This window comes from Acomys minous, assembly GCF_964271855.1.
Source record: "Acomys minous genome assembly, chromosome: 4".
Classification (NCBI taxonomy): Eukaryota; Metazoa; Chordata; class Mammalia; order Rodentia; family Muridae; genus Acomys; species Acomys minous.
Genome location: NC_140486.1, coordinates 74,186,933 through 74,209,595, shown reverse-complemented (window position 1 = coordinate 74,209,595; position 22,663 = coordinate 74,186,933). Strand labels below are relative to the sequence as shown.

General features: G+C 37.4%; 1 protein-coding gene across 2 annotated transcripts in view; it reads right to left on the bottom strand.

Moving 5' to 3' along the window:
• Positions 1 to 22,663, bottom strand: part of GULP1 (GULP PTB domain containing engulfment adaptor 1) — a 266,886-nt gene that overhangs the window by 53,399 nt on the left and 190,824 nt on the right. For both annotated transcript variants that reach the window (XM_084780088.1, XM_084780089.1), the window contains exon 4: positions 10,192 to 10,263. In XM_084780088.1, the coding sequence (XP_084636214.1) occupies positions 10,192 to 10,263 (72 nt within the window). The remainder of the gene's footprint in view (positions 1 to 10,191; positions 10,264 to 22,663) is intronic.

Genomic DNA, 22,663 nt, shown 5'->3' with positions numbered 1-22,663 from the left:
TGAGTTTCTCTTTATTTAATATGATGTTGGCTATTGGCTTGTAGTATATAGCCTTTATTATATTTAGATATGGACCTCGTATCCCAGATATCTCCTAGACCTTCATCATGAAGGCGTGTTGGATTTTATCAAAGGCTTTTTCTCCATCTAATGATATGTTCATGTGATTTTTTTCACTTTGTTTATATGGTGGATTAACCTGATGGATTTTCCTATGTAGAACCACCCCTGCATCCCTGAGATGATGCTTACTTGGTCTTGGTCGATGAAGTAATTGATGTGTTCCTGGATTCAGTTTGTGAGTATTGTATTGAGTATTTTTGCATCAGTGTTCATGAGTGAAATTGGTCTGAAATTCTTTTTTGTTGAGCCTTTGTGTGGTTTAGGTATCAAGTAACAATTAATATATGGGACCTCGTGAAACTGAAAAGCTTCTGTAAGACAAAGGACACTGTCAGTAGAATGAAACAACAGTCTAGAGATTGGGAAAAGATCTTCACCAATCCTACATCTGACAAAGTGCTAATATCCAAAATATATGAGCAACTAAAGAAATTAAAGACAATCATACAAAATAGCCCAATTAAAAAATGGGACAAAGAAGTTTACAGAGGATTCTCAACACAGAAATCTCAAATTGCTGAGAAACATTTAAAGAAATGTTCAATGCCCTCAGTCATCAGGGAAATGCAAATCAAAACGACTCTGAGATTCCATTTTACACGGGTCAGAATGGCTAAGATCAAAATCTCAAGTGACAGCACATGCTGTGGGGGGTGTAGAGCAAAGGGAACACTCCTCCATTGATGGTGGGAGTGTAAACATGTACAACCACTTTAGAAATCAATCTGCTCTTCCTCAGAAAATTAAAAATAGTTCTACTTCAAGATCCAGCTATAGCACTCCTGGGTATATATCCAAAAGATGCTCCGCCATACAAGAAGGACCCTTATTCAACTATGTTCGTAGCAGCTTTATTCATAATACCCAGAATCTGGAAACAACCTAGATGTTCCTCAACCAAAGAAAAGATAATAAAATAGTGGTATATTTACACAGTGGAATGCAGTTATTAAAAACAAAGAAATCATGGAAACTTCAGACAAATGGATGGAACCAGAAAAGATCATCCTGAGTGAGGTAACCCAGACTCAGAAGGGCACACATGGTATGTAATCACTTATAAGTGGATTTTAACTATATAGTATAGGACAAGCATTATAATGCACAGACTCAAAGCTCCAAGGAGGACCCAAGGAGGGATGGTAAAATCTCACTCAGAGGAAGAAATAGAATAGACAGAGGCAGTGGTGGGAGATAGCTAATAATGTAGGAGAGGGAGTGCAGAGAGATATGAGGGTAGAGATCAGACTTGGAGAGAACAAAGGCAGGAGGACAGAAGGACTGTAGAGAAAAGAGAAACTGTGCAGGCTCATCTCTCTGACAAGCTGGAGACTTAAGTCAGGATAGGCTTCAGGGAGGTTATGAGGAGGACTCTAGCAGAGACTCCTAGTAGCAGGGGCTATAAAGAATGAAGAGGGCACCTTCTAACTAGACAAGTCTGGTAGTAGAGGGAGGGGCACACCAACACACCCACAAAAATCTTTGACCCAAATTTTATCCTGGCTACAAGATGTGCAGGGATAAATAAAGAGCAGATGGAACGGATATTGAGGGAATGTCGAACCAATGCCTAGCGTAATCCAGGACACACACCATAGGAGAGAGCCAACCCCTAACACGACTAAGGATACTCTGCTATGCTTTCAGGCAGGAGCCTATCAGAGTGATCTTCTGAGAGGATATACACAGCAGTGCTTCAAAACAGATGTTGATACTCACAGGCAAACATTGGGTGATGTGAGTAGGAAGTCTTGTGGAAAAATGGAGGGAAGAAGAAAAGGATGTGGAGGTAACAAAAGCTTGACAAGAAGACCAACCGAGCCAACTAACCAGGGCCCCAGAGGTGCTTGCTGAGACTGATGCAGCAACCAAGGACCTTGCATAGACTGGACCTAGGCGCCCCCCTTCAAAGGTGTAGCCAATAGGCAGCTCAGGCTTCAGGTAGGACCTCTCATATGGGAAGCAGGGACTGTCTCACATGGACTCTGTTGCCCCCTTTCTGGTCACTTCCCCCTGATGGTACTGCCTTGTCAGGCCAGAGTGGAAGAGGACATATTCAGTCCTGATGTGACTTAATGAGCCAGGCTGGGTGGCTGGGTTGTTAGGGGGCAGTTCCCCCTTTTATTAAGGAATGGGAGAGAGAGGATGGGGGAGAGAGAGAGAGGATGAGAGTGTGAGGAAAGGAGAGACCAGGATGCCAACTGAATAAATACATTTTAAAAGTAACTTGATTTTTATGCATTTTTGACATGAAATTTAAAAGGCTAAATGCATACCAGCCAGTAAGAAAAGCATAAGAAGAGATTAATTCACTTTAAGATAATTTTCTTTTAATATGTTTTCAGAATTTGTTTATCTGCTGTTGAGTGTGCAATGTTGCCATAGCTCAACACCCACCTAACTGTGTACTGTTCTATCAGGCAAACCAACAAAGATGACACCAAAGGACATATATATATCTAAACCAAAGCTAAGAGCTAGAGCTACTTTCATAGCTCCAGTGGCCTGTCTTTCCACCCATTAGAAACACATGTGCACATCGGTTAGGGTCTGTGAAAAGTTTAAAAGGAAATCAGAGTGGTTCTGCTCTTAGACAGAGGACATTTCTGCTTATCTCACTCCAGCTTCGACAGATCTAGTGGGGGGAAAAATAAAAGATATGTTTCTGAATCTTTAACAAGAGAATACCTTCCCTTAATCCACAGTGCATTGAGTGTCTGATTTCTGTCTGGCAGCCCCTCTGACTCCCTGTTTTCATTATTAGTCTCTTTCCCTCCATATGTCTTTTTAAAAGAAGAAAAAGAGGGAAACTTTTAAAGTATAAGGATTTCTCCCTCCCTCCGAGGGTTTCTACAACTCATTTTCAACATATGGAAAGTCCTCTGAACTTGATTCAAAGGGATCAGATGTGAGGTCGGGCGGGGCTCCAAGGCTTTTGTGTCCTATTTATTTGCATTGTGCAAGTCACACTAATTTAGGGCAGATGTGAGCACCAATGGTATAGTTGGTCCCAGGGCAGAGTGTTCAAAGTCTTCCTATTTCATGCCTTCGCACTGCCACAGAGAGGAACATAATTAATGCCTACAGGAGTGCCTTGAAGCATCTGCCTTCGAATCCCAGCTGGTGTCGTTTCTTTTATCCCATTTGGGATGGCATTATTTTTCAGCCTATTCTTTCCTACATTCCTATGAACATAAGCTGCTTAGTTATTTTTCTTTTGTCTCTAAAAGTCTTACAGTGTGCTTATGACATCCAACGTGTGCCAAATACTTTTATGTCTTTAAGAAACATATTTTGCTTCCATGCAAATGAAAAATTATTCCAGTTCTCCATCAAAGAAAGTGCACTAATGTTCTTTTCCAATCGTACTATCCTTTTGACTTAGCATAATTAAGCAATTTTGAGGTTTATTATTTTTTGAAGGCTTAAAAAACCTTTAGTTGCTCTGCACCTTCTGAAGGCCACCCGAGAAAAGCTACCATGACCTAGGACCATGTCAGTCCTATTTCTCCATAGTCTGTTTTCCAAAGGACAAAAGCTCAGTGCCTTCCAGGGCTTTTTCACCATCTGGAAACAACAATTCCTGTGACCTCTGACAAGGATTGTGTAACTTTGTATTTTATGAAAATGTAGCCAGTATTTGCTACAAACCAGCCAGTAATATTAAACTTCCTGTGGAGAAAGAAAAAAAAAGAGTGGAGGAAACAAAGAAAGGAATGTTAATGTTTTATACACATACATACATACAGGAGGGGAGAAAGAGAGAGGAGAAAGGCTGGAGAACAGGGAGTTCCAGGAGGACGAGCAGATGAGGAAGAATTAAACAGTGCTAAAAGAACCCAGCTCAAACTCCCTTCTGCACTTCAGTCATGAAATGGACTTGCAAGAGCAGACTGGAAGCTGCATTTGCATCAGCACACAATGGACATCACCCTTTAACATCATATTTGCTACATTTGAAAAACATTTTCTATTGGTGTTTCATGTATAACAAAGCTTCCATCAGTCTTGTGACATCATTGCTGAAAATATGTTGCAAAAGTCTTGTCTCTAGGGTTAATTTATATCTTCAACAGTTTGATAATTACTGTCTCTCTGCTTTTCTTCTAAAAGTTAAGCTCACTGCTGGAAAGACTTGGCATGCTCTTGTATTAATTCTCTTGGATTTTCTTACTCATGGACAACTTCTTTTGTCCAAGGCAGGATTTCTCTACTGTACCATTGGATGTCCTAGAACTCACTCTGTAGACTAGGCTGGCCTCAAACTCAGAGATCCACCTTTCTATACCTCCTGAGTGATGGATTAAAAGTGTGTGCAACTACCACCACCTGACTACCTGTGGACTTCTTAACTGTGTTCAGTAATACTTATAATTCAGAAATGTTACGAGAGAGCACAATGTAATGCTCACTTATCCTTGAATATATTGTTTTCCTTATTTATTATTTTAATGTAAGTGATTTTACAGCTTTGTTTGCAAATTTCTTCAATTTTTATTGTGAGTTCCTTCCTTAATAGACTTACATAGATAAAAAGATCTATCATTGACACGTGAATGCAATAATTCAACCCAGTAAAAAGTTTCCAAAGGTGTGAAACAGACAGAATCTACACATTAGCACAATACAGGACCAAACCCCAGCCTCCATACCTATAAAATGATGAAAAAATAAAGTATTACTTGAACTTATAAAGTCAGTTAAACATAAGACACTCACTGCTTGTAATGAAAATTTAAGGAGCATTGAGTTCTGATGACATTATCCCAAAATTTCCCTTTGTCTCTTAAAGGACATTTTGAAAAGTGAAATCTAACTCCATTATTAAATATATGTTTATATATTTTTGCTATTATTGAAAATAGATTCTTTTCTCATATACTATATCCTGATTATAGTTTCCCCTCCCTCTATGCTTCCCAGTTCCTCTCCACCTCCCTTCCACTCCAAATCTACTCTCTTCCCATCTCTCATTAGAAAAGAACAGGCTTCAAAAAGATAACAATTAAACACGGCAAAATAAAAGACAATAAGAAAGCAAAACTATCATATCAAAATTGAACTTAGCAACCCAATAAGAGAAAAAGAGTCCCAAAAGCAGGCACAAGAGTCAGAGGCTCGCTCTTTCTCACAGTGAGTGTTCCTATCAAAATATCAAGTTAAGGACTATAATATATACCCAGGGACCTGGTGTAGACCCATGTGGGTTCGGTGCTTGCTGCTTCAGTCTCTCTGAGCTCGTATGAGCCTTGCCTTGTTTAGTTAATACCAGAGAGCCTTGTTACCCTGGTGTCCTGCATCACCCCTGGCTCTTACAACCTTTCTCTTCCTCTTCCAAGGGATACCCTGAGCCCTGAGGGGAGGGATTTGATGACGACCTCCAACTTAGACTTTCTTGCCTCACAGTATCTGATGTCGGTCTCTGCATCTGTTCTGTTCTGCTGCTAGAGGAAGGCTCTCTGACAATGACAAGATAAGGCACTAATCTATCAGTATAGAAGAATATCATTAGGAATCATTTATTGATTTTTTTTTATAACAGTGGTGTTTAGTTTTACCCTAGGTCTCTGAGCTATCTACTCTTGCTTCTTAGTTACCCAAGCAGTGCCACACATATGGGTTCCATTTGCGTGGGCCTTAAGTCAATCAGATATTGGTTACTACCCCCACAAGTTCTGTGCCCCAATTTCCCTAGCATATTTTGCATGCAGAGATTGTAGGTCAAACGTCTTTCAGTAGCTTGCAGAGTACCTTCCCTTATCAAGGAGACTAGAATGTTGGGGTGAGGAGGGCTCCATGTCGGTACCAGTTTGACATTTCCAAGTTCAATGAACAGTGTGGTTGTTGTCCTCAGCAATGGGGCTCCGATGTTAGTTTGGAGAGAGCAATCCTTTGCCTTAACAACAGCTTGGATTTTGGGGATATTTCATGAGACACCCCCCTTGACCAAAACTCAATTAAATGCCACCCAGACTAGCCACTAGGCTGACTATAAGAGATGGCTAGCTGAAATTCCATACACCCCATTACAAAGGGTTTTCGTTACAATTGCCTTCATAGATTCTAGAAAGTTTCCACTGCAGAAGGTTTTTCACACCACCCTCGGATTATCCCCCGAGTCCAGCTTCTTTCCTCACAAACTCTCCATACCATGCTGCTCTCCCTGCCACCAGATCGCCCACTCTTGTTCCCACCTGCCACCATAAAATCTATTCTATTTCTTCCTTTCAGGAAGGTCCTTAAATGCACCAGTAAACCTCTCTTGGTTTTAATTTATTTAATGGCTAATATCCAATTTTAAGTGAATATATACCATATCTGTATTTCTATGTTTGGGTTACCTTACTCTGGATATTAATTTTTCTGGTCCTATCCAATTGCCTGGAAATTTTGTGATGTCAATGTTTTAAATAGCCAAGTAATATGACATTGCATGAATATGCCACATTTATTTTTGTCTCTTCTTCAGTAGAAGGGCATCTAGGTTTTTCCAGTTTCTGGTTATTATAAATAAAAAGCTACAATGGACATAGTTGAGCAAGTGTACTTGTGGTAGGATAGAGCATCCTTTGCATAATGGGCATAGCTAGAACTTGAGGTAGACTGATTCTCAACATCCTGTCAAACTGCCACATTCATATCCATAGTGGCTGTACAAGTTTTCACTCCCACCAGAAATGGAAAATTGTTCCCCTTGCTCCATACCATGGAGAGCAAGAGCTGTTTCTTGTGTTATCAATCTTAGTCATTCTAACAGATGCAAGGTGGAGTCGTTTTTTATTTGCATTTCTTTGATGATTAAATGTTGAACATTTATTTAAATGTTTCTCAGTCACTTGAGATCCCTCTATTGAGAAATCTGTTTAGATTTATGTCCCATTTTTTAAATTTGATTTTTTTGATATCTCTATTGAATGTGGAGTTGGTAAAAAGCAAAACAAACAAATGAAAAAGAAACTTTTCCCATTCGTTAACTGATGCTTTGTCTTATTGATGGTGTCCTTTGCCTTACAGAAGCTTTTGAGTTTTATGAGGTCCCATTTATTAATTGTTGATAGTAGTGTCTGTGCTATCAGTGGACTATTCAGAAGGTTATCTTCTGTTCCAATGCATTCAAGGGTATTCCCCACTTTCGCTTCTACCAGGTTCAATGTATATGGTTTTATGATGAGGCATTTAACAGATTTGGACATGAGTTTTGTGTAGGGTAATATATATAAATTTATTTTCATTCTAGTTGTATCATCACCATTGTTGAAGATGCTGTCTTTTTTTTCCAATTTGTATTTCTGTCACCATTATAAAAAAAAATTCAGGTGTCCATAAGTATGTGGAGTTATGTGTGCTACTTCAATTGATGAATGTGTATACTTTCATAACAATACAATGTGCATTTTTATTAATATATTGTGTAGTACAACTTGAAATAAGTGATGATGATGCACACAGTAGTATCCTTTTATGGTTCATGGTTTTGTTTCCACATATGAAGTTGAAAATTGTCCTTTTCAGATCCATAAAAATTGTGTGGGCATTTTGATAGGAATTGCATGGAGTATGTAGATTGCTTTTGGAAGGATGGTCATTTTTACCATGTTAATCCAACTTATTCATGAGCACTGGAGATCTTTCCATCTTCTTTAATTTCTTTCTCAAAGACATGAAGTTCTTATCATACAGGTCTTGGGGAATTACCCCACGATATTTTATATTATTTAAGGCTATTGTGAAAGGTATTTGTTTACCTGATTTTTTCTTTAGTCTTTGTATACCTTTGTATACAGAAGAGCTAATAATTTTTAAAAATTATATTGTATCCAACAATTTTGCTGAAGGTGTTTATCAGCTATAGGAGTTACCTGGTGGGATTTTAAGGGTATCACTTAATGTATACTATCATATGATCTTCAAATTATTTTGTAGTCCCACAATACTTTGTGTTTTTCCTACTTAAGTTGATAAATAATTCCCAGTAGTCATGCTGCTTATCTATAATTAAATTCTAAATAATTGGTCAGTTGAAGAAAAATGATTGAAATGAAAAGTCAGAATTCTGCCGCACAGAGTGAAATCCAATGATGAAGGCCTAAGCTGACTAACATGTGTTGACAGTGACTCCCAAAGGCTATACTACATTGAAGCAGTGTCATGCATTCGAATTGAGCTTCTTTGAGAGGGCCTTTCAACCTGGGACCAGATGTTGCTCTTGCTTATGTCTCAGAGATACTGGTGAGTTAGGATCAACGTCCCAGTGTGTATTCATATCCAGGCATAAGAAATTGTGAAAACATATTGAGTACTGGTATTTGTATTGAATGTAGTGAAACAGACCCCTTCTAAAAATGAAATTCATTATGAGAGCAGTCCTAAGTTTTATAGTGTCACAGTTTAGATACTTACTGCTTTCAGGCTATGGAATAATTAAGAAATAGAAAAATGACAACATGTTGTTTTGGCAAAAACAGAATATGAAACTATTTCCATTCTTACACAGATTATTACACTACAATTTATAAATTATGAATTCTCTATAGTCACAAAAGAGTGAACACCCAAGTCTCTAGAGAAATTTTGTTAAAGCACAAGCAGATGCCATAGAGATTAGGGGTGTGAAAACATCATTATTGAAAATTCTTTAACATTCCCATCACCCTGTACTGTGCTTATATTTCTAATTCTTATCTAACATCAAAGCCAATACATTTAAAATGCACACTCTGAAGGAAGACTAAGTATAAATAACATTTTTAGTAAAATGAGAAAATAATCTGTAACATTACTATATATGCACTAAAAGAGTCAGGATGTATGTGTTTGAGAAAAATAAGCAGAAAATCAAAATGAGGTCATGGACATGTGGTAGTTTCTATTTCTAGTGGAGCCACAGTGCCACCCTCTGGTCATATCCATATGATAGCAAAAAGAAGAATAAGGGTAAATATTAATATATTCTGTATCATAGCTTCTGACCTTAAATACAACATAGAAGAAACATTACGACAACCGTAGATTAAAAACCATTTCCTTACTCATGTTCACTAGTGCAGGGTTCTCTCCTATTACATATACTTGCCTGAAAAACAAGGTTTTTTGACCGATATACTTTATTTATTAAATTTATATTATTTTTGAAAGATACACATTTAATAAAAACTATTGTTCACTAAGTATGCATTTTACTTGTCTTGTTCCTGCCCACTATGTTCATCAATAAGAGTTCATTTATAAATATGAAAATATACAGATATGCCATATAAAACTCCACAAAATACATATATATTAGTGATAGTTTTAGAAGCTGTTTAAATTCAAATATATCTTTGGCTGGTCAAAATAAACAGAATCATTTTGGTTTCATATTTGAGATGTTGAATGAAGAATTCCTAAGGTATAAAGAAATATTGCCAACATCATTATTCTTTTAAGATGCATTCTGGTTGGGCTCAAGTCAGAATCTGGACCATTTTTAAAACAATTAAACAGAATCCTAGTTTAAGTGCTGCCACAAACTTCGAAGTCTTTAAATAAACTCTCTACTAGTGATTAGAAATGTTTCCCAGAGGAGGTATAAAAATGGACCAAAATCAAGAGGCAGGGCCTTTCGAGACTTGGGATAGTTTTTGACTGTTCATGGTTCCACTTCGAGATGCTCCTAAAGAGAATAGCTCTAGGGAAGGCTTTGGGGCTCTGGGCTCCTGCTGAGTTTCTGGGTTCTGGTTACTCCAGGTTCCAGCGGAAGAAATCCTGCTGATTACACCAGGAGATTCATTCCTTGGAACTGATATCCTTACGGTTTCATTATTGTATTCTTTAATCTCCTTTTCCTATTGTTTAGGTTAGTCGAGTTACAAGTGAGGTACTCTAGGTTAATAAGTTCATAATAAAATATATTTGCTAAGAAAATTGAAAAAAAAAAGAAATGTTTATCAGATAAAAGCCAGCCTCAATTATCACCTAATGAATAAGGCAAAGAAATGGCTGATGAGTACATTCTTCCATGATGTGAGTGATATTTTCGTGGGACCCCACAGAATGTTTACTTATAGGTTTTCTGTCAAATAGCCTTACCTTCAGCTTCCTGACAGCATCTCTCACGACTTCTGTCCCCTTTGGTTGCTCCACTTCTGTACTGCCAAGAAACTGAACATGAGACACAGGTTTACTAAATCCGGTCACTGAACCACCTGGAGCTGCTACCCTTCATAAAGAAAGCTAGGCAGAACTTCAAGCTCAAATCCTAATTGTGTAGAGCAATTTTTACTCAATTTGTGTATAACACATGAAAATACATCATTTGACAATTTACCATTCTGATTTTTCAAAAGTTTTTTAAAAATATTTTTTACCTAAATTTTTTATTTGAAGATTCCCGCTAGAAAGAAAACTGAAGTTATTTCACTGCCCCAAAGAGACAAACTTAAACTCAACAGTTAAAGCTTAGTAAATGCTAACTCCAATTACTGTCTTGCTAATTACAATGGATTCATGTTATCATTAGTCGCATTCTCAAGGCTGAATATACTGGGACTGATGGTCATTCTTTGACAGTTTAAATTCAAAGGCTAGACATCCTTTAGCTAGTTACAACTCATATTTCACATGTCTGGAGCAGAGCCATTGTGTCCGTACATATTAGAACTCCAGAGCTGCATTAAAGGTGCCACCAGGTTTAAAAGCACCATGTCAGATCAGGCAAAGGATAAAGAGTTGAAAAACAAAAGATTTAACAGTATCTTTTTAGTTCACACTTAATCCACGTGGTAGACTCCTTTTCTTAAATCTCTGAATTTTTCAAAGTCACTAACAAACAGTCACCACTAAGCTATCATTAGCAAGAATGGGAAAAGAAGAGTATTTTGCCGGTAAACAAAACTTGAGCTAGAAGGGCATATCATGTCAATGCCAGACAATAACAATAACTGATGATAATTTGGGAGAGTAATAGTCATACGTTGGCAGAATTGACATGAGCCACAAGTATTATTATATACAAATACACACATATGGGAAAATTATGGACATCCTTCAGAACATTCTAAGTAAATTCATACCCCTCACTACTCTAGGACCCTCTTAATGCTATTTTCCATAGCATTTAAGTGACCTGATGGAGGTTATCCAAAAGACATCTGAATGTGGACCTTGCTACTTACCTCATCTTTACATTACATATTTAATAAATACATTTAGAGCCTGGCAGAGTGCCACCTACCTGTAATCCCTGCACTGGGAATATTGAGGTAGGGATCAGAGGCCGATCTGGACTACAGAAGGAGTTCAAAACCAGCATACACACTACACACACATGTATGCATACACACATAATATATGCAGATACTTACAAACACATACACATACATATCTATACATGTACACACATATACATACAGATGCATACATGTGTACACACATACAAGTACATACACACAAAGTTGATGATGAACTGATAACTGAAAACGTTTTATTTCTTACAATTACTATTACATTTCAAATTTTAAAAGTCATAATTACTAATTAAATACATTCTACTTATGTACATGCATCCATGTTTTACTTGTGAAACTTAAACATCATGTAGGGTACTAGAATATGCTCTAGACTTAGCATGTGGAAATGTTATAAATCCCTGAATGCTGTTTTTTTCTGACTATTCTTTAAATTAAAATACTAATACTGTTCTTCAATCATTGTAAAAATCATCATAAAGAGCAACTGAAATACAGATAAAATATAGCAATGTGTTTTATAAGTATATTGAGTTAATGGTAAAGATTAGCCATCAAGGTGCACTGGAGTTAGATGGGAGTTTTCTCTCTATTTACTTCTATCCTCTGGGAAGACCCCCATCTAACTCAAGTGCACCTTGGTGGCTAATTTGGGGTGGGAAGGGCACATCTCTGTTTGCATGCGTATAGTCAAAGGGGATGAACAGAGATAGGGAATCTCATTTGAGTTCAAGCAGCATCACCCAGTGGGATAGAGTAGCATCTGATTTACAAAAGCGAAGCAAGAAAGCAGCAGAGGACTCTCCTAGTTCTCTGTCTACATCTTGGTCACTATCTCAGTGTGTAAACACCGAGAGACGATTTCAACACCGTGCTCATACCTTCTGCCTGCTACCATGCTCCCTCCCTTGACGGTCATGCATTAAGCTTCTGAAATTGTAAGCCAGCCCCAAGTAAACTTTTTCTTTTATGAGTTGCCTTGGTCTCTTCACAGTAATAGAAAAGTAGCGAAGACAAACCTTAAGTTCAGTATATTTAATTCATAATAAAAACAGAATACTTGAAGACATCACTTAGAAAACAAGAACACACACAAATACTAACATGATTTATGCTCTGTTGGTCTTCTTGTGGAGTTTCTGTCACCTCTGGGTTCTTTTATCCTTCCCCCTTTGGATCTAGGCCCCCTACACAGATGTAGTCAATGGGCGGGTTCCTGTGGGTTTTCTAGTAAGGGCAGTGGGGGCTGTCCTAGACAAGGACTCTGTTGCCTGCTTTTGGTCAATTCTCCCTGGCAGGAGTTGTCCGTAAGACTCCCTATGATTCTTGCAATGTTTGGCTGTGAATCTCAGCATCTGTTTTGAACAACTGCTATGTGGAGTCTCTCAGAGGAAAAATCTGCTAAACTCCTGTCTCCAAGCAAAGAACAGTATCCTTAATAGTTGGCTCTCTTCCATAGGGTGGGTCTTTGGTTGGGCCAGGCATTGGTTGGACATTTGGTCAATCTCTGCTCCATCTTTATTCCGGCATGTCTTGTAGGCAAGGTAAATTTTGGGTCAAAGTTTTTGTGGGTGGGTTGATGTTCTCCCCCAACTAATGAGGGCCCAGTGGGACCTGCTGAGACTGAAGCACCAACCTAGGACCATGCATGGCCTGGACTTAGGCCCCCTATGCCCATGTAGCCAACGGCAGCTCAGGCTTCATGTGGTTCTTGTAGTTAGGGTGGTGGAGGCTGGCCCTGATATGGACTGTGTTGCCTGTTTTTCGGTCACTTCCCCCTGGCAGGACTGCCTTGCCAGGCCACAGGAGAAGAAGACACTGATCAACAGAGGTGGATGGGAAGGGTCCTCACCTTTTCTGAAGAATAGGGCAGGGGCGGGGGAAGAGGGAAGGGAGGACTAAAAGGAGGGGAGGGAGGAGGCTACAACCAGGATGTAAAATGAAAAAAGTAATTAATTAATTAATAAAATATGATTTGGACAATTTGAGAAGTAATAGGAATAATAGAAAAATAAGGTTGAAGAGCTTCATCAAGAATGATTATCTAACCTGAGGGTATAGAGAGCTTACCTAGCACAAAGAAGCTCTGGGTTCAATCTCCAGCACCACATAAAACATACTATGCCTGTAATACCAGTATTCAAGAGGTATTGAATCCGAAAAATAAAAGATCCAATAGATAGGCATGGTGATACACTCCTTTAATAACATCACTAAGGCAGATGTATCTTTGTGAGTTCAAGGATAGCTTGATTTACATATCCAGCCAGATCTATATAGTGAGATCTTTTCTCACACACAAAACTCAAAATCAACTCCAAACACACAGGAAGTCCAAGGTGATCTTGTGAATACATGACATTATGCTAACTGGAAAATATACTATTCCATGTTTTAATAATTTTCAAGTCATATTATGGAAGTTGGGGGTGCACTAGCAAAGAAAATGAAGCAAAAACAAAAACAACAAAGTAACTCTTACACTGTTGCCTTCCAGTAGGAAAAACAGTGATGACTGATAATACTCGGATGCCTCTTGAGAAGGGGCAGGAGAAAGTGCAGGCTTGCAGACAACAGCACACTTGTGTGCCATTGCCTATCTGTGTTGCTTCCCGCCACCCCACTGTTTTAGACAGAATCTTTGGAGAAGAATTCACTGATAATATGAAATTAATCAAGCTAAAAAAAGATATGAATCAGCAGATATCTGATGGAAGGAAGGCCAACAAAAGGAAATAAAAAGTTGTAAAAGTTAACAATTAGAAAACTAGTCTAGGGAAATCTAGACCAAAATTTGTTCCGTGAAGTAGTAGTATCAGCACTGTCAGTAAAAACTGATAAAAATACTAATTCCACTGACTCAGAAACTGTGGATGGGGAACCATGGCCCTGGGTTCAGTATCTCTTTCACATAATCCTGGAAAATGTGAGAAACTGTGTACTAGGAAACCTAATATCAAACCACATAGGTTTCTAGAAATAGAGACCAGGAGAAAAAAAATGGCTACATTCTCAGAATCAAAGTTATAAGTTCCAGAGGAATAAACTCAGCACTGTGATGATTGAAAATATGCAAGTTAGCTCAGCATCCATGTACCAGTGGTAAAAGAAAAAATAATAAACGTCCTACAGAGTAGTCATAGTCAACATGAAAGCAGAAGAGGGAAACCTAGAAGAGATTGCTGAGAAGGATGTAAATAGTTTACTATGTGCCTTTGGAGAGGTCGTCTAGAAATCCACTATTTTTTGTATTAAAAGTCCCTTTTAAAAATGATGCAGACTCTAATAACTATTTGTATAAGTTTGGAGATTGGAAGAAACTCTCCTAGGTATTACATTAGAATGGGATGTAGGGAGGCAGACAGGCGGGTGGGGAGCGAGAGCTCACTTAAGGATGGAGATTTCAATGACCTTGGTTTCCAAAGAAACCAAGAAACCACTGTTACAAAGGACTTAAGGAAATATTCAGGAAAAAAATGGCAAGAGAAATTAGAATGTGATGTCACTAACTCTGGTAACAAAAGAACCAGAGTTAGCAATACAGTTCAAGATGGCCACATAAAGTTCCATCTAGTGTAATTTACCAACCTGAAAGAAATGTTCAGTGCATTGTTAGTCTCTATTGAAAAGTATGGAAATGTGGTATATACTTCCCTCATAATTTACAAACTATATCATGTCTTTTTTAATATTTTTAAAATGACTTTCATGAATACAGAACATCTGTAGGTGTAATTTAATATTCCACACACAGTATGAAAAGCATGCATCTCTCAGTTCAATATATTAGAAAACTTACAGATGCACAAAAATGAGCATTTTACGTCTATAGTCTATTGTACTTGAAAGTATGAAAATGTACATTAAGTTTCCTAGTGAATATTTATTTTATGTAATTATCAAAGATTATATTAGCATATGTCATATTTGATTAGTATTTACAAATACTCATAACTATCAATTACTTAAGGTTTCAGAGACCTCAATGAGTTCCTTCTCTTATCCTTTTCTCTTCATCTTATTATAGTCACAATAATCCCTTTACAAAAAATGAGAAAGTTGGAGATTTCCATTCTCATTTTCAAGTATAACTTAAAATGAACTTTTTCTGAAGCTTGTATTAAGATTTGCTTCTTTGCCAGTAGAGAGCAGTCTTGCTCATCAATATGGAGCCATTTAAACTGCTTTGCTTGCTGGCTCAAATATTTAAAAATCACTCGAGAAATAATGAAGGTTGAAAACAAAAAGTAAATATGTTAGAATTAAAAACAATTATGTAACTAAGGATTTATTGGGTCTGATATGAAATGTGTCACTATTTAGCACATGAAAGACTTAATTTAAACAAAAATATGAAATGTTCATATTACTTATATCAAATTCAAAAAATGCTACTTTATTGTATGTATTCAGTACAAAAATCATTTCAAAATATTAAGGGAAATACATTTAAAATATAAAGAATATTAATGGCCAGGATTAATAAATAATGCTGGTGGCATATTAACCAATGATAGTCTCGTTACACAAAGATAAATAAATGGGAAGATATCTTTGTAACCAACAATCCAAAGTAAAAATATAATAGGAAAATTGTGTAAGTCATGTTGAAATCATCATCATGTGATTTTTTTAAAAAGTACTTTTTAACTTTTTGACTTCTCAATCAGCTTAGTATATTAGTTGTTTATAATAAAACAAGTTTAACCTTATAAATCTTATTTGGCTGAATTACCATGTTACAGAACCAAAAATACAGGAACAGTTGTCTTTTAAGAAGCACATCTTAAAAAAAAAAAAAGCACATCTTAACTTCTAGTTGCAAAAGAAAGGTGAGATTCAGTTGGATTTAAACCTATTACTTGATTGCCAACAAAAACCATAATCCTGAAAAAAATTAAAACAGACCCAGCAAAAAGACAGGTTTTAATTAAAACCTTAGCCAATCTAAAAGGTACCCTTTAAAGTAGGTCCAAGTTGTTTTGATAGAAGAATAAAAAATAAGCTTAGTATTAAAAGGATTATTTACCTTTTATATTTAATTTGTAGTTTCTCATTTTATTTCATTATTTTCTATGAAATCACATGTTCCTTTTAGATACACATGGGGTGTGTTGTTTTAGTAGACTCAGACAAAACTGATTTATTCAAAGAACCTATGCAGGCTGTATAAGTGCTCTCAAACTGAGCATGAAGTCCACTCACAGTAAAAGGCATCAGGAAGCAAGAGTTCCACAGCCTGGTGCCTGTCAGGGTAGGACTGGGCTGATGCAATGAATGCAAGGCATCCACTTATATAAAGGTTAAAGAAGTGTGACTGAATATAAATGAACATTTACAGAAAACAAAAGGAAATGGCTTTATAATCTTTTTCTCCAAAAGAATCAGATGATTATAAAAAAGAAAATGCAGTGACTACTGAGGTACTCCAATCTCATCTCATCTCATCATTTTCTAGAGGAAATCTGGGCAATAAGGAGACCTGTTAGAAGAGTCTTAGCCCTGCAAACTCTCTCTCCCACATTATTCATTCCTGTTCCTTTAAGAAAAACAGTAAAGAATGGAAAGTGCCATGGTCCATTAGATCTGGCTAATAGTTGGAATCATATGACTCTCTTTACCACATGCATTTGACTAGTTTTATATATATATATATATATATATATATATATATATATATATATATATATATATATATTCTCTTATATATATATATTCTCTTATATAATACATTGAAAATGTTATGGAGTCAAAGAGGCTTTTGGTTTGTTGTTCAGGCAACAAACTAAATTCAAGATGCTCATCCCATGTTGTATGTAGTGAACTTCTCATTGTCTGTTTTCTCATTCATGAAATGGGGAAACAGTGCTGTAAAAAGTTGAATGACATTTTGGGCACAGCAAGGGTAATCAATGAAACTAATTTAGGTTAAGATGATAAAACAGAACAGTCACAAGAAGAAAACAAAAAGACCCAATCATTTGCAATAGAAAAAAGTCATTTTAAGTCATCAGATTGAGATTCTGGCTGGGAGGCAGCAAGGACCCTTATATCATATACACCCATATTTTTTCCTCTCAAATTTGTATTGTATTTTTAAAATATTGAATTTAAAAATTATCATTGTAACTTATTGTAAAATGCATTGCACTTTAATGAAATATACCCACAACATGAGACAAGACAATAGTATATTTACATATATTTCTATATCCTTCATGAAGTGTTCATTCTGGTTTTTAGAGGATCTGTTACATAATAGTTTCTAATAAATAAGATTATTTCTCAATGTTCTTTATAACAAGTCATTATGACTCTAAGAAATATTCATCCTGTTTCTAGACACTTTAAGGGACTTTTTAAAGTATATTGGTATCAGTGAAAGAAAATTCATTTTATTTCCAACATTGTTACCAACGTAAATTTCTTTGGATATTGTGTTAGCTGCAAAACAACAGTGAACCCACAGACATCTGTTACTTATCCATGCTGCTTCATTTGATGTCAATTTGACATAAGCTAGAGTCTTTTAGGAAGAGGGAACCTCAACTGAAAAAGCAGTCTCCCAGGATTAGCCTGTGAAGAAGATGTGATGCATGTTCTTGAACTGATGAATGACTGCAGAGAACCCAGCTCACTGTGGGAAGTGTCACTCCTGAACTGTGCTCCTAGGTTCCGTAAGAAACAGACTGAGCAAGACACATGAGCAAGTAAGTAACATCACTCCTCCATGGTCTCTGTTCCTCTTGCAGGCTCTTTGGAATCGTCTCTGATTTCTTGGCCTGGCTTCTTTCAGTGACAGACTGATAAGCGGCAAGCTGAAATAAGCCTTTTTTTCCTCAAGTTACTTTTGGTCATGATGTTTTATCAGAGTGATAGACTTCCTGACTAAGATACTATCTTAGCCTTAGGTTTTTTGTTTTTTGTTTTTCCCTGCCCTTTTCACATTACAGTGCACAGCATAGTGTTTTGTTCTGAGTTTAAATTTCTGCCAAACCTCCTTCCTCCACTGACTTGATTTTACTCTAGACCTCAAATGCATTCATTTGAAGAACCTTTACTATTTCAAGAGCCCTATCCATCCCCCTGGGCTCAGTACACCCTTTCCCCACCCCTTCTGAGTAAACATCACAGAAATAACCTCACCCCTTCCTAATACATAGCTTTCCTAGTGCTTTCCAGGAAAGACACCACATGGTCATGATAATTATCCATAGGGTCATTAGTTTTGTTTCTATATCCTAATACATTTCTTTAAACACTGACTGTGTATTATCTGTTCACACAGTATTATTCTAGGGACTGGACACAGAGCAGTAAATGAAACAGATGTAAATTCCTGATATATTAATGCTGCTTTGGCATTGCCCTTGCTTTATAGGACCAACGAAGGCATGTTTGGTCTTTCTCACAGTTCATTCACTCTGCTCTACCTAAAATCTCACTATCTGAGAGAAATTCAATTAGACTGTCAAAGAAACTGTCAAATATACAGTATCACCCAAACAAAGATTACTGGGTGTAAGTTATCATTGTAGTTGGGAAATCTTAAGTCATTTTGAAGAAGGCATCACCATAGAAGAGGAATGATTACACTAGGAACTTTACATCTCAAATGACTGTCTTTATTGCTTAAGATGGGGAGGGGATCAACTTTGCTGCGGAGAAGCTGTGCTTACCTCTGCTGAATAAGACTGTGGGTTACCCATACAGTGAGGTGCACCTTTCCTGATTTCGTTAACTGACCACCTTGGCCTAACTGATGCAACACAGCATTGCTGGTGCATGGCTCTCATTAGCATGTTGGGAGAGCAAGAACAAGGCATACAGGCATAGCCTTCTGGACTTTCTTCTCTTAGGCTTAGTGGTATAGACTCAAGTGAAGAACAGAAACAGGTAAACAGACAACACAGTAAAAAAGTCGTCAATAACTGAAACAGCTGACACAGCTAATTAATGGTGACAAGAAACGTGTTGTTTTATGCAATCAATCAGTGTCTGCCTCCAAATCCCAACATTGATAAGAACAGGCTTGTAGGCTTCTACTCAACAGCCATCTACTGAAAACATACTATGTGACAGACTGCATTCCAGATATTTAGATACAGGAATAAAAGAAAGGTCAAAGATCTCTGCAGGTGCAACCAAGTAGGACTGTACAAAAAGGCTTTAACAGGATAAATAACATGGTCTTGCACCTTTAATTTTTGCCTCCATCATACACCAGGTCTCTGAACCTTAGTACATGTAACCAGCAATTTAGACAGATAACCCCCTGAGAAAAAAATGAGTAAATTGGCATAGGAGAGTCCAGCTGACACCACCATAGTAAGATCTGGGCAAATACTTCCTCCCAGGACAGATCCTTTCTATGATAGGCTCAGGTCTGCAGCATTTTGATTTAGATACCAGAGAGATACTACAAAAGGGTCTGTAGGTTTTATTCTTTTAAACAAAAGTCAGGTTCATCTTTTCACAAAATCAACACAATTAATTACTGAAACCCAAAAGCTTCAGGGAATAAATAAATGTGCTAGGAAGCTATCACTGGAACTGTAGGTAGTAGACGGAAAAATTGAAGCTCTGAGAACCCCAAAACAGCTGTGTCCTGGCAGGCAGGCCAGTCTGATCAATTGGGTCCACCTGCCTCCCTTTATCAATCCTGCCTTGTAAGCAGCTGAAGACATGCTGCAGCGTGTTGCCTGTTTGTTTGTTTGCTTGCTTGCCTCAGCAATTAATAGCCTAATTCTCTCATCACCATGCATAAAAGCGAGCAGCTATGCTGATGCCCTGGCACAACTCAGGTTCTTCTTCCAATTAGCAAATGCTATATACGTCTACATCCAATTTGGCAGATTTCCCTATTTTAAAGCTGAGATATGTCTCTTTGTTAAAGGCAATTTTATTTAGGCTTTTTTTTTCCCTCAATACACCTGACAACAATCATCACTAATTAGCACCACTTGATCTTTACTGTAATGCTTAATTGGTTTTAAACCCTACTGTATGCTGATTTTTCTTTGATTTTTTTTTTGACCTTTAAAAAAAATCAATCATAGTATATTCCAGGGCAGCTCCTGAGTGTACTTTTTCAGCTATATTTGAGACTACTAATCTTGGTGTTAGTGCAGACCTTTATGTTTTTATTAGAATATATCTAAAATTTTTATAACTTGATTAGTGACTATAATTCCAAATATAAAGATAATTTTATTTTCTTCCACACAGTACTATATTGTAGCATAAAACGGGTAATGCATTCCTATTTCCCATCACATGCATGATGAATATATCACATATTCAAGCTTATTGCTTTCAGGTAGCAGAACCAGATTTTGAGATGAATCTTATGATGTTCACTTCCATTTATTATTGGAACTGTGAAACAAACACTTGGCAAACACATAAATTGGAACTAATGAAGTATGAACCTTCATTGATCAATATGCCTAAAGTTTAGAATATAGATATTAACCTTCTTTTTTATTTTTTATTTTTATGAGACGGGGTTTCTCTGTATAGCTGTGGCTGCCCAGGACACACTTTGTAGACCAGGCTGGCCTTGAACTTACAGAGATCCAACTCCCTCTGCCTCCCAGAGTGCTGGGATTACAGGCATGCACAACCACACCTGGCCAGCATTTTCAACTTTTAAAAAGATTTATTTTAGTTTTACTTATGTGTATGTGCAAGTATATGTCACGTGAACTTGTGTACTCAAATAACCAATGAGACACCACTGGGGCAGCTCCAGGTGGTCACAGGTGGTGAGAATTAAACTGAGGTCCCTGGAGGAGCAGCCAGCACTCCTGACCAGTGAACCACTTCTCCAGTGTAGTAGAAGTTTTGGTTTCTTTAACATGTCAGTTATGTTATGTAAACATGTTTTTGTTTTCTTCCCAAGTTTGGGATATGAGACTGCCTTAGTTTATCCACAGCAAGAATTGCCTCATGGGGCTCTGAGATGGGCATGGTGTTTGCCAGCTGGAAAGAGTTTAATTCTGAAGACTCGGAGGGGGTCCTAGGGACTGGAGACACAGCAGTGAGTGAAATAGATGTAAATTCCTGATATATTAATGCTGCTTTGGCATTGCCCTTGTCTGTGTGTGTGTGTGTGTGTGTGTGTGTGTGTGTGTGTGTGTGTGTGTGTACCCAGAGAGAAGAGGAAGGTTTTAAGGAGACAGATGGAGGAAGAAGAAGATTTCTTCTTCTTCTTCCTGCTTCTTTTTGTCCTTTGCTGTTGCTGAATGGCTAAATATTCTGACACCTGAGATTGGTATGTTCCCAAGGAACTTGATGACCCTAACCAGCTGGAACTAAGTGTACAGCACTCTCTGTCCTCCGTCCCTACTAGCCTTCTTTCTCTCTTCCCTAGTGCTGGGCTGTTGGAAGGAAGGTAGCGGCATTAGAAAACCACAAATAAAGAGTTTAAAAGCTAGCACCTACAGTCCAGATCCACATTTTTATTTAAACATTTTTGACATATCATTTCTTTTAGCTTCTTGCACATTAGGCTTATTATGAAATATATACAGACATATATCTATCTATCTGACTTAGTCTTGAAATTAACTTCATTTTGTTCAGCTTAAAAGTGACCAAAAGCCGGTCAGGAGAGATGGCTTGTAGGCAAATTTGTTTATATGCCCGAGCCTGATGACCTGGTCCAATTTGAATGCATAGACAGGAAAATGACCTAGACATCTGGTAGCTAGCTAGCCTGGAGTACACAACACAGCTTCAGAAATGTGAAAGACCTTGCCACAAAGAAACCAGGTGGTGAGAATAGACTCCTGAAAGTTTCCCCCTGTTTTCCTCAGTGTTCTGTGGCATTAATGTGCCTGTACAGCAAGACAGACTAACATGAGAATCATGACGTTTATCTGCACCTCATTTCCGGGCTTATCTTGCATACATTGCAATACAATATGTTAACACAGAAGTTATAAATGCCACTTACTATATAGAAGAAGTAATAAATAAATGGTATTTTTCTTCTGCACAAACATAGGTTGATTTTTCATAAATATTGAGGTTGAAACAACTTTGCAAATGCAAGACACATTGTTAAACAAATCTCAAAGAAACCCAATTCAATACAATGTAACAAAGACTCTGAGAGGTATTGCCATCTTATCATGATTGGTTATCTGAAGCTAGACAACATTCCATCCAGCTGGCAAATTAGCAAACACTTTCCTGAAGTCCTTGTTGACAGCCTCTTGGAGCTGGAGGAGCCGCCATTACTGGGACCTCATCAGTCAAGCTATGACTATGAAAACCTGCAGGCGGAAATACAAAGTATCTGGGCTGGT